We start from the raw sequence: 13,593 nt of genomic DNA on the forward strand, positions 1-13,593 counted from the left end.
TGCACAGTTATGTCTGTCTTTTTGGCAAAACAATTAATGTAGTTTAAAGAACAAATTAAAAGGGGCAGCATCCAAAAAGGAAGGAACTTCTATTCAATTTGCCCTAAAAGATATAAAAAGAGGGAACTGCCAGCGCCAAAAACAAAGTTGAAAGGAAACTTAAAACATCAAACTAAAATGTGACTAAAGGGGTTGATAATGCACTCCAGCCCCTCTGGTACCCAGCTGGCATGGAAGGCCTCTGGCATGCTCTTGGACATCCAGCTGCAAATGTAGTTGCAGTAGAAGGGCAGACAATCAAGCTGGACAGTCGCCCACTGCCTGGACCTGTTAATAGTGCACAACTATGCCTAGTCCATGAAATGTAAGACAAATCTAGTCTAGTCAATTGCTGCCTCCAATCTTAATTATCAGTGAAGTAATGGCTAGTGTGATGGTCCCTGTGCTTTTGGGAAAACCTATGCATAAATTTCTCTAGATGATTTCGAGTAAAACACCTGGCCCCTAGTAAATGATCATGTGATCAAAATGTCTGGAGATGAGCGATAGGAAAAAGGTCAGCAAGAGGTTAATTCTAGGGCATGTTGATAGATGGTGTGATCCACTCTTAAGCAGGGTTTTAGTTTTTAAATTGGAACAAGCTACCTACTAATGAGGAAAATAATTTTCTTATTTTGTATTTCACCATATTGCACAAATCCATTTAATACTGCAAATTGTCAGGAAAATGGTAGATTTAAGTGATCTATATCCATATTATTAAATACTAGGAATAAAGTATAAATTTAAGTGGGCTTAATATTTTGTGTAAGGAAGGGTATAACTCTAGTTAGATTTATGTTAAACATGGTGTTTGTATGAATGGGCTTTTGCTTTCAGCTCAAACAATGTTTCTATTGTGTTGAAAGTGATTTTATATGGGAACATAGACGTGAGTTTGGGAAAAGAATGTGATATTGTTTAGTAGCCAGAGTCCAAATTTAGGGAAAATACCATTTTGAGTTTAGCTTTAACTGGAAGCCAGAGTAGAAGAAGCATAGTAGTGAGAGGAAACATCTTTCACAGCTTTGCTAGAAGAAAAGCCATACAATAATGGGCAAGGTAGAAAGAGCCAGAAATCTAAAATGCTAGTTGAGGAAATAATAGAAATGAAGAGAAGTTTCCAGGAAGCCTGAAGTTTAAGGAATAAAGGAAACTGGAATAGCATGTTGTTCACTGAAGCCACTGAAAGAACTGAAAAGGAATTGACTAGTGAGAAGTCAGAAAAATATCTGAAGTGATTGTAAGGTTGTGATACCTTATTGCAGCCTGTGAAGTGATAGTTGAAGTAAGGAAAGTGTGTGGAAATTATGGGAGCACTGACCATAATTTTTCAGTCATCCTTAAACTCGGTGTTGGTGCTAGAGGAGTAGAGCATTGTAAACATTTCAGTCTTGTTCAAAAAAGGATGTAAAGATAAATCAGTTTAACTTTGTGGGCAGAGAAACTGCTAAAAACTGTAAAATAGTCACATGAACAAATGTAGGTTAACATATATATTAAAGGGAAAGTTGCGTTTAACTAACTTGTGGGGTGCAATACGTAACAAAGGGGGTTGATTGAAGGCAATGCTGCTGATATGGTGTATGTGGACATTTCATACAGTGCCACACAACAGACTTTGGAGCAAAGTTATAGCTCATGGAATAAAAGGGACGTGAGCAACACATAACAAATTGACTGAGTGGCATTTTTAGTAGGAAGAATATGGAGAGACAAAATAAAAGATGCGCAGGTTATGCGGATTGGATATGGTAAATTGACTCTTAATAGCAGGGGGATTAGCAAGTTAAATAATAGGGTTAGGGCCTGGGAAGAACTGTTGTCGGTGCAGGTTCAATGAGCCAAATGGCCTCTTTCTGCACTGTAGGGATTCTATGGAAAAGAATGCAATTCTAAAGGGGGTGCAGGAGAAGGAACCTGGGGTGTATGTGAAAATAACAACACAGATTGAACGAGCAGTTAATACAGTATCCAAATCTTTATTAATGGGGGCATAAGAGCAAGGAGTATACATTGTGTAAAAGTAAAATACAGAGTACTGGAAATCTTAAATAAAAACAGAAAATGCTGGGGAAAACCTCAGCAGGTCTGGCAGCCTTTGTGTGGCAAGTAACTGTTAACATTTTGAGCCTGTATAAATCTCCTTTGACTCAGCTTTAATGTTGAACTTGTATGGGACACTAGTTCATCCTCAGTATTGTGTCCAGTTCTGGGGACTGCATTTTGGAAAGGATATGAAGGTTTTGGAGAACGTGCAGAGAAGATTCACGAGAATAATTTTAGGGATGAGGCACTGCAGTTATGAAGATAAACAAGAGAAGTTAGAATTGTTTTCCTTGAAAAGATTTGATAGCAGTGTACAAAAGCATGAGGGGTCTGGACAGGGTGGGTAGGGAGAAACCGTTCCCACTCATGAAAGGATCAAGAACAAGACGGCACAGATTGAAAGTAATTTGCAAAACCAATATAAAATAAACTTTTTTACTCAGCAGTTAAGGTCTGGAATGCACAACTGCTGCAGAGGTAGGATTAATCAAAGCATTCAAAAGTTAATTAAAAAGTTATCGGAAAAGGAAGAACATTTAAAGTTAGGGGAAGAAGGTGGTTAATTGCTATTTGGAGAGCTGTGTGGCTTCTTTCTGTACTGCAATATTTCTGATCTGGACATGCAGGCATTGGACTGAGGTAAACATAAGTCTCACAACACCAAAGTCCAACAGGCTTATTTAATAGCAAACGCCACTAGCTTTCGGGGCGCTGCTCCTGCGTCAGGAGTGGGAGTGAGCTTTCTACTACAATATTTGTATTCGGAAAGGTAATTCCGTGCCAATTGGTCCTCCGACTGTCGGAGGGCGCTCCAGCCTCCCCCCCTTCACTAACTTCAGGCCGGGCACTGGGAAAATGCGGCACTGGAGTTACTTCACTCACCGTTGTGGGAGCTGCGACATCGGTTCACTCAGACTCCGTTCCGGATTTTCCCGCTCTGTCATGGTGGCTCCACAGCCGCCACCGCCCCTCCCTGGGAAGTTGTCTCCATCCGGCAGGGGCGGCCCTGCATTTAAGGGCCGGGCGAAGACTGGCCACTTCCTCTTCAGCTGTGACTGCGACCCGAGTGGAGGTTGGTCGGCTGCTTGCGCTCCTGGCTCACCGCTGTTCGTTCACTTTCAAAGTCCCAAGCGAAGAAGTCGACGGATAAGTCGGTCAGGAAGTTACCATGGTGAGAGAGGCCGGCCGGCCGCGCGCTGCTAAGGTGGCGGCGCTGGGGGATGGTTGGGGCGAGCGCGCGGCTCAGGCGCGGGGCCCGCGCCGGGTTCGCCCACGTGCTGCTCCCCGCCGCGCTACGGTTCCAGCAGTGGGGGGAGCTGCCCGGCGCCTCTAGTCCATCGACTCCAGCCGACTTTACCTTGGGCGGCCTTCTTGACGGAGAGTAGAAGAGGCACTGATCTAACACGATGCACCTCAAATAAAACAAGATGCTCCATTCAGTAGCTCAGACAGGATCTGAAGAGATCCAATCTGCACATCTCATAATAGTTCAAATAACGAATTGATTGTGCCCCATTTACAACAAATAATTTTCCCCCATGTCGATTTCTGCTGTTTATTTTGCCACGTTTAACATGCTGTTGGTTTTGGAACTCTTCAAATTGGATTACCCGTGTGAGTTACAGCATCACAATTTCAGAAAATACGGGGCTTGGTACATTACAGATGTCAAATTGCCCTTTTAGATAAAAAGTTACCTGACTAATGCGGATGAAATGGAAATTCAAATTGTCGCTATCAGATATTTGTAGGTACTTCTAAATAACGATACTGAGTATGAGTCCACTGAAGTTTTCCATGTTATGAAATTACAAGCGACTTGCTGGTGTGTGAACAATTTAAATAGGCATTGAATTTTTGATTTAGTTATGACGGTAATATGCTTCTAAACTGGTTTCTTCACATTATTGGAAGGAAAAGTTCTATATAATCTTTTGAGAATTCTATTTAGTTCTGAATTTTGTTTTGAACAGGCATTTAAAGATCCTGGCAAAGCACCTGTAGAACAGGAGGTTGCAATTCACCGCATTAGAATTACCTTGACCAGCCGGAATGTAAAATCACTTGAGAAAGGTAAATATTGATATAAATTTGGGAGGAGAGTGGCTTTTTTTAACCAATTCTCTGTAGTAAATGAAGTTAGAGTAATGACAAAGCAAATGGTAACAAATACTGGTCCTGCCAATGATGTCCACGTCCTATTCATGAATTAAAACAAAGAAGTAAGCATTTGATTATTAAGGAGGTGAGGAGTTCTGGGGAAAAGGCATGAGAAAAATATCAGCCATGATTGAATGGTGGAGCAGACTTGACAGGCCGAATGGCCTGATTCTGCTCCTATGTCTTGTGGAGGAAATTCAATGGCATCTGTTGTGAAATGAGCAGGAAATGCAATACATACGCACATCAACATTTCAGCAAGTAGAAAATGAAAGCAGCGCAAACTTCAATTTGAAATTGGTAATGTAAACTGATCCTGGCTCTTGCAACTCTGCAAAGTGGTGAACAAGCCCTGGAGATGCTATATCTTCAGGCAAATGAACACAACATATTTACATGAACAGGAACCAAAATTTGGTGCCATACAAAATATCTAGAAGCTGTTGATATTTTAAAAAAATCAAAAGTTAAACCTGTAATTTGTCTGACTGAACTATTAGGTTTTGCACTTGCTGGCAAGGAGGATATTATTGTGCATGAAACAACATGATTGCTTTATACGCTATTCTGAGCCAGTTTTTGGTGCTGACCACATAAATTAGTGAGATGTGATGTGCTTTCTTTTTACTAATGGCTTTACTTCCCTCCAGTTTGTGCTGATCTAATTCGTGGTGCCAAAGAGAAGAATCTGAAAGTCAAGGGTCCTGTCCGCATGCCCACCAAGGTAATGTCTTCTGTAGAGAGAAAAACTCATGGGAGGTCAGCAACGTTTTATTTTGTGTTGCATTTAGCTAGAGAAGGAATTATGTGAAAATAAGAGCACTAATAGCATTTGTTGCAGGTGGGGGGGGAGGGGAGAGGGTGAAATGGGAAAGGTTACAACTACAGTGGAGGCTGTAGTGATTGCCTATCTGTTGATTAGCTTTTTCTTTTGATATTGCCTCAGATGGTAGAGCAGGCTTCTGTCAGATTGCTGCTTCCCAGCAATTTGATGATGTACTAGCTGCAGTGCGACAGTGACATGAAATGGTGTATCTTTTTCCTTGGAAGCACAAGATCTCATACCAATATTCAAAGAACAGGAGAGTTTGAAAGACTTGGCAACATTTGTTCCTCGCTAATATTGCTTATAACTTGATTGGTTATTTATTTCATTGCTGAGTACGTGGCTACCATGTGCAGATTGACATGCACTTTTGCCTACGTTGCAGCATGGAAATTACTTTTTAAAAAAACTTAATCTGTAAGTGCTGAGGGTGTTAAAAGATGCTAAATAAATGCATAGTCTTTGCATAAATTGGGTTTAGTGGTTGTTCCCATGTTAAACTTGGAATGTATTGGCTTATCAAGGAAATTGTTTCTTGGAAGTGCATTTTAGTATTGAAATAATGTGACATTGACGTCCATCGCTGTTGTAGCAAGTTTGTAGGTGGAGCCATTCAAAGGTAGGTAATGGTTGGATTTCAAAATCTAAAACTGAAGGAATTTGATTTGCAGTGGAGATCAGGATGCTTCTGCCAAGCATTGGAAGTTTGATGCATTTAGGAATTATAATCTTAAAGATGTGGGTGCAATAAGCAGTGAGGAAGGCAAAAGATATGTTATGGAGCTTATTGTTTAGGCGTAAAGATATCTTGCTGCAATTGTATAAGGCTCTTTTGGTGTGTGCTTACCTGCGTGCATCTTCTTTACTTAAGGAAGGGTATGTTTGCCTTGGGTGAAGTGCAACAAAGGTTTGCTGGATTGACTAGGGTGGGGACTGTACTATGCGAGACGCGAGTAGAATTATCCTCCATTTACAGTTTTTAAAATAAGCAATCTTGACAAACGTTCTTTGGAGGGCCTACAGGATAGATGATTGAGAGATTGTTGCTTCAAATAGAGGTCTAGACCTTGGGCTATTGTCTCAGGACAGGGTTGTGGCCATTTAGGACAGAGAATCATTGAATCCTTACAGTGCTGAAGGAGGCATTTGGCCCATTGAGTGTCCTGATCACAATCCCACCCAGACCATGTTCCTACAACCCCACATACTTACCTTGCTAATCCCCTGACACTGGGGTCAATTTAGCATAGCCAGTCACTCTAACCTGCATATGTTTGGACTGGGAGGAAGATCCAGACCTGGGGAGAATGTACAAATGCCACACAGACAGTTCCCAACACCGGAATTTAACCTAGATCCCTCACACTGAAGCAGCAATGCTAACCACTGCCGTGAGATGAAGAGAAATTTCTTAACATGTGTTTGAATTCTCTACTCCAGCAGGCTATGAATACTTGGCAGTTGTGTATAAACAAGGTATTATCAGCTTGAAATTTTAAAATCTGGGTAGCCAAGAGGTAGACTGTTGTTCATTTGTTATGATCGAGTACTGTGGCTAACTGCAAATCCTAATAAAGGCACTGGCAGTGTCTAACTTGTGAATTATTTGGTGTTTAGGAAGTGATTCAACTATGCTGGCATAGCCATTTTTGAAATGCTGTGTGGTGTTTCTTTATTTTTTGAATTAGATTTCAAATTTGAGTGTTCCCCCATGTGTTAGGTAACTGGATGTCCTGTGGTTGGATGCTGTCAGATTGGTTGTAACTGTCTGTTTTGTGATGAGATGCAAGTTCTGAATGTCTGCAGAATTGAGGATTGGATCCCAACTCCAATTTGAATGCTATTGGGAGATGTTAAACTACTGTTGGATACAGTGGGAAATAACTTCATTTTTGGTTGCAACAATACTGTGTCTGTAGTGATGTGCATAGGCAGAAGTGGCAGCCATTCTTTTCAAGATCCTAGAAGTAGTGTGGCAATAGACTAGCCTCTCTCATTCGCCTCTGCTTTATTTCAAAATAGATGGTACAGTGCAACATTTTTTCCAGTACCGTGTTGGATTTAGAGTTCAAACCTTGGCATTATGTTTTCACCCATAACCTTGCTAAACTAAATTAATAGTAACAGTTGGCAATACATTAAAATTTTCTGGAATTTTGCTACGGGTACTGTGCTACTATTTGATTTAGTTGTCATTTAGTAGAAATTGTCAGTGCAAAATTGAAATACCTGTTGGTGCTTGGGTTTTCAGAACTCGTGGAAGTTATTTCCTCAATGTTTTGATCAGTCACCTCACCTGCCTGATGTAGTTTATTTTTTTCTGGCCCTGCCACTTCATGTGAATATTCCTCCAAAGAATGCAAACATTGCATAACCGTTGCGTGCTTTATTTCAGACACTGCGTATCACAACAAGAAAGACTCCATGTGGTGAAGGTTCCAAAACCTGGGATCGCTTCCAAATGAGGATCCACAAGCGTCTGATTGATCTACACAGTCCATCTGAAATTGTCAAGCAGATCACCTCCATAAGTATCGAGCCTGGTGTAGAAGTGGAGGTTACAATTGCCGATGCTTAAATGTCTATGGAACTAAGTACAATAAAAGAAATTTAAAATCCTACGATGCTTTTTCTAATCTAAAATCATTAACTTTTAAGACTAAGGTAATTGGTATAAGAAAAGGAGGTGGAAGAAAATATTTTCGTGCACTAAGTGGTTGGGATCTAGAATGCACTGCCTGAGTTGAAGCATATTCAAACAAGGATTTCAAAAGAAGATTGGGTAATTAAGTCGAATTTGTAGGGCTACAGGGAAATGGCCAATGTACCATTTGCTTTTTTTTTTACTGCTTGCTGTACTTGCATGCTTTCAACGACTAATGCATGAGGACAGCATGGTTTTGCTGAGTATCCACCCATTCAAGTAATAATCTGTCTTCCTATTATTGCTGCTAAAGTGGATAACCTCATTGTTACTGCATATGCTCACACAACTTGTCAAAATCACGCTGAAGCACCTCTGCATTCTCCTCACAGCTCACTCTCCCATCCAACCTGTATCATCTGCAAATTAGGAGATAATACATTCAATTCTGTCTTCCAAATCATTAATATATAATGTGAACACATCTTCGTGGAGCCCTACTAGTCACTGCCAATCAGAAAAAGACACATTTTTGCCAGCTGTGCTTCCAATCTGCTAACCAGTTTTCTATTCATCTCAAGAAATTACCTGTAAGCCCATGTGCTTTAACTTGCTCTGTTAGGTGAGACTTTTCAAAAGCCTTCTGAAAGTCTAAACAAATCACATCCAGTAGTTCTTGGTCATCCCTACTAGCTACATCTTCATAATTCTAATTGGTTGAGCATGATTTCCCTTTTAAACTGATGCTGATTTTCTGATTATACCATTGCCTTCCAAATGCTGATTTATGAAATCCTTGATAATAGACTCGCGCAACTTTGCCAGTTAGGGCTCACTGGTCTGTAGTTCTGTTTTCTCTCCCTCTTTTTGAATAGCAGGCTTACATTAGCTATCCTCCAATCTGTAAGAATCAGTCCAGAATCCAAAGAATTTTGGAAAATAACCACCAGTGGGTCTTCTATTTCCACGGCCACTTCCTTAAGTTTTCTGGGATGAAGATTATTAGGACCTGGAGATTTATCTTGTCAATTTCCTCAAACCATTTCTCTACTAATGCTGATTTTCTTCAGCTTGTAAATAAAGCTTGTTTCTGTCAGAACTTCTGATACATTATTCATGTCCTCCATTGTGAAGCCAAACAAAGCACAAATTTAATTCCTCAGCCATTTCTTTATTTCTTGTTATGAATTCTGTTTCTGACTTAAGGGGCTTGTATTCATTTTAGTCAATCTTTCGCTTTATATGCCAAATCAACTTTTACAGTCAGTTTTGTTTTTGTTTGCACTAGCTTACTTTCATGTTCTTAAGTGCTTTTCTACTCATTTTGTCAATTGGATTTTCTTTGACAGAAATCAGTGAAACCTCGCTTCTGATTACTTGAGGGGAGAAAGTTTTTATACTGAAGGGATAATTAAACCACAATATTACAACTGCAATAGATCTGCTAATGAACTGTTTGTAGCCTCAACCTAAAATGACAGGTGCACTATAGCCAACGAAATGTTGGTGAGGAAAATCTCTGCTTGGAAAAAGTCCAGAGTCAGTGGTTTCCTTCCAGAGTTAAGAGATAAAAGATATTTCTAAGTTGCTGTCAAACACTTCTTTGCCCCATACTAATTGCTTTGGGATAAAATCAAAGTTTAGTTGTTAAAATAAAAATCTTTCCCAGCTTGAATGTAATTTATTCACCTATAAAATCCAGTGTTGGAGAATTACTTATCAATATGTGATATGATGATAAACAAGTGGGATATTTGCATGAATGTCCTTATGTCACAACCAGAGTAGTGTGCCTGTGTGCAATGGCTCAATCTCTACTGTACTTTTGGTGTTTTGCACAAGTTTTGGTGCCTTACTATTATCCCATTAGTGCATTGCATTATCCTGTTATCTTTTATAAACCCTTGTAAAGTCATCTGTATCTTGCTGCTGTGAGGCCAACAATGCTTATTGGCACAATTACATATGAAAGAACATTCTCAGTTTTTTTGGGAAGATTGTAAATAAATTGAAGTGGCATATTGGATTCCAATAATTTAAAGATCAAGAAATTTGTCAGAAGTTCAGAATAGCTGCTTATACAATCATGCCAATCAGATTAAATACCATTGAGAACTGGTGTTGCAAAGATTGAACAAGTTGGTTTTTGCATTAATTATTGGCAAGTGATAAAACAAAAATGAGAGGTGTTCCTATTTATATTCTTAAATAGAACAAAGATCAATTAAATAGAAGTGAAGGGTGACAGCCCCTGGTGGGACATACAAGTAAATACATGAAACCACCTCTGGGATTATCCAATTCATTTGGCACAAATAATGTACAAGCCACACCATCCTTTGAATCACTGGAGCACAGTATACAAGTAGTAAAGATTTTGTATCTCTGGATATTTGTAGTCATTAAAACTTCATGTCAACTGTAACTAACATCTGGTACCAAACTGACTTGATTGGTGTTTTCCTCATTACACATACTGTGTGCCAATGCATTCTGGATAGTTTAGGAGTAAGAAGACAACAGCTAACAGGCTTCCATCTTTTGACATTCATTCCTTTTCGAGCAGGTCTTTGCTAACGATTAAGCAATATCCAGTTCCATATTTATAACTTCAGATTTAAAGCATTTAACATTATATTTGGCATCACAAATTTACCATTTATGAATTCCACAGTGATATTTCAAGTACAAGTAGAAAGCCCATAATGAAAAAGAGAAGCTATCTTGGAAGCTGGGGGTCTGCTGGTATTTGCCTTAAACTTTGAGGCAGTATCTAATATTAGTGAAACAAGCCAGTGGAAAAACATATATAGTGGCTGATGTAGGAATACACTTGTGTTTTGATCCCAGTTGTTAATCCTGGATGGGAAGGATCCAGCATGGAACCCTGGCCCAAAACGTTTTTTAGAAAATGTGGATTAAGAGTCATAAGACTGCCAACTAAACATAACATTAAACATAAACAGTTTTGTTTATAATACAACACTCCACTCCCACATATCTTTACTAATGTACAAATTTAAAGGATAACATGGGTTACAAAATATATGCTATAATCTTAATGAACCCACAAGCTGACTGTGGTCAGATGTGTTCCACTCTGAAATCAAATTAACTTACATGGATTTCTCAAATATGCCCTGATGATTCTTAAACTGTGAGCCAACTTTTCTCACTGGACTCCAGCTTCCACATAATTCCATTCTCAAGGAGACATACCTTACAATCTTCCAAACAATGCTTTCCCTCAACTTCCCAACATGGCTCCACTTCCAGATTTTACAACTCTCACTATTTCTTTGTCTTGAACACTTTCACACAAACTCAAATCCAGCCATCAATTACTTCAACTTTTGCATCACAGCAATACATTACAACCCTTAGAATTACTTCAGATTTTTCTGGCTCCTCATTAGCCAACCCCTTCTCAGTTCTGTCTGTAACCTCCAGTTCCAGTTTCCTCTGTTTCTTTAACTTCAGGCTTTCTGGAAAAATCTCTTCATTCTCTAGTTTCCTTTAGCTTTTTTTTAGATTTTGGTACTCGTTTCCTTGTCCCTGACTCCATCATATGGCTTTGCTTCTGGCAAAGCTGTGAAAGATGCTGTGGTTGTAAAGTTCCTTTGGTTCCCTCTCTGCTCTGTCAGAAACATTCTCCAGCCTCCTAGTTCCATCTGTAATGTATTCACCTCAAACTAAACTCATAAAGCCTTCCTGCCTGAAAGGTTGCAATGCTTTTGTTTTCATGCTATAAACTCTCAGCATATTATAGACAGTTTTCATTGAAGCCAAGACCCCCATATATGCAAACACCTTTGTCTAATATGAATCTAAACTAAAAGTTGTACCTTTTACTACAGGGAAACTTTAAACTAAACTCACTTAAACTTGTACCTTATTTCTAACATCCAGCAATACAAATATAGATCACTTAAAACTACCTCTGCTCTCTTGGCAATTGTTCTTGGAGACCAAGCAATACAATGTCCAGAATGTGACTGCCAGAATTCTTCACGGTAGCATTCCTGACTTAATCATCAAAACTGTTTGATGACCTTACCTCTATTACAATGTCAGGAATGGGGCTGTTTGCTAATGATTCTATAATGTTTTGTTCCATTCACAACTCCTTTATAAGTAAGCAATCCAAATGAATGTCTAAGATCCGAGAGAACTTCCAACCTTTGGTTGACAAGTGGCAGCATTTGTAGCTCAGATCTTTTCTTCATATAGGTCTTTAGTAAAATATTCCAACTGCATCTCTGTGGTGTAATCAAACAAAGTGCCAAAGAAGAAAATTTTGGAACTTTGACCAGATGGAGAGAGAGTTGGGACAGTTTCGCTGGAGTACTGTGTGCAGTTTTGGGCGCCGTACTTACGCAAGGATATTTTGGCCTTGGAGGGAGTGCAGAGGAGGTTTACTAGGCTGATGCCGGAGTTGAGGGGGTTGAGCTATGAGGAGAGGCTGAATAAATTGGGCTTGTACTCGTTAGAGTTTAGAAGAATGAGGGGAGATCTCATTGAGACGTATAAGATGATGAATGGGATGGATAGGATAGAGGTGGAGAGACTCTTCCCGCTCAGAAAGGACAGTAGGACTAGGGGGCACAGCCTCAAGATAAAGGGGGGGTGGTTTAGAACAGAGTTGAGGAGGAACTTCTTCACTCAAAGGGTGGTGAATCTCTGGAATTCTCTGCCCGTTGAAGTGGTGGAGGCTACCTCGCTAAATATTTTTAAGACGTGGGTTGATGGGTTTTTGATAAGAGAGGGGATTAAGGGTTATGGGGAGAGGGCGGGAATGTGGAACTGAGCCAAGACAGATCAGCCATGATCTTATTGAATGGCGGGGCAGGCTCGAAGGGCTAGTTGGCCTACCCCTGCTCCTATTTCTTATGTTCTTATGTTTCGTAAGTGAATTGCAGAGAATGGGAATTTGGTGGTTGAAAGCATGGTAGTTAATGCTGAGGGTACTACAAAAAATAACTGCTGGAGGAATGGAGAGTTTTGGTTTTAGGGCTGGAGGAGCTAGTGGTATAGGTAAGTGTTCGACAATGAAGTAATTTAAACATAGTAATGAAAATTAAATTTACGGCATGGGGAATTGGTCAGCAAGGACAGTGATGATTGTTGTAGGATTTACTGTGCAATAGGATAAAGGCCTTTTAAATTTGGAGGAGCTGAAGTTTATGGAGGATGGAAGGGCACTGAAACAGTTGTATAGAGGTGACAATGCTATAGATAAGGATTTTAGCCAAAGATTGGCTGAGCCTGGGATGGATGGGGTTATTGCATAGATGTGAAAGTATGTGGTTAGTATGATGGAGAAGATATGAGGTCAAAAGCTAAGCCTAGGATGGAAGAGAGTGCCAAGGTTGTAACCAGTCTTGTTCAGCCTGAGATCATAGCCGAGAGCATCAAGGATATAGAGTTTGTGCCAGGTTCAAAGACAATGGCAAATGAAAGGTCATCTGTTAAAAGGTGCTGCCAATGAACAACTCCAATGTATAATGTGCCAACCACCTTCTGCTGATTATCAATGGTATCACAATTTCCAAGTCTCCTTCAGTTCCTGGGGGTTATCTGGACCAGTAACTATCAGCAGGCAGAGACTGAATACTCTATAATGATACCCTTTAAAAAAGTCTGACAATATTCTCAGAATAACTAAGTTTTGAAGAATTATGATCTTCCCAGCATTGCTCACCCCCTGAAAAATAAAAAAAGTTTGAATTTTTACAATGCACTTTCCAGTAAATCAATTTTATTTCACAAATTTTTTTTCTTGTATTATAAAGTTCAAATTTCTGAGATTCATGTTTTTTAATCTGAAAGATAACTTTGATTTTAGACTCAGACTTGCCTCTGGAAATTAATGGTT

At 39.6% G+C, this 13,593-nt stretch overlaps 1 protein-coding gene and 1 non-coding gene across 2 annotated transcripts; both read left to right on the plus strand.

Annotated features, from left to right (window-relative positions):
- The first annotated feature begins 3,113 nt into the window (after nucleotides 1-3,113).
- Nucleotides 3,114-7,695, plus strand: rps20 (ribosomal protein S20). The gene is made up of 4 exons (XM_080194226.1): nucleotides 3,114-3,259; nucleotides 4,062-4,161; nucleotides 4,899-4,972; nucleotides 7,470-7,695. The coding sequence occupies exons 1-4, from the start codon at nucleotides 3,257-3,259 to the stop codon at nucleotides 7,650-7,652; spliced, it is 360 nt and encodes a 119-aa protein (XP_080050352.1). The 5' UTR covers nucleotides 3,114-3,256; the 3' UTR covers nucleotides 7,653-7,695.
- Nucleotides 4,762-4,826, plus strand: LOC145347131 (small nucleolar RNA U54). Its single transcript, XR_013887788.1, has one exon. It is a non-coding gene; the product is annotated as a small nucleolar RNA U54 (small nucleolar RNA).
- Nucleotides 7,696-13,593: the final 5,898 nt, after the last annotated feature.

This window comes from Carcharhinus amblyrhynchos, chromosome 8, assembly GCF_965287045.1.
Source record: "Carcharhinus amblyrhynchos chromosome 8, sCarAmb.v2.hapA, whole genome shotgun sequence".
Classification (NCBI taxonomy): Eukaryota; Metazoa; Chordata; class Chondrichthyes; order Carcharhiniformes; family Carcharhinidae; genus Carcharhinus; species Carcharhinus amblyrhynchos.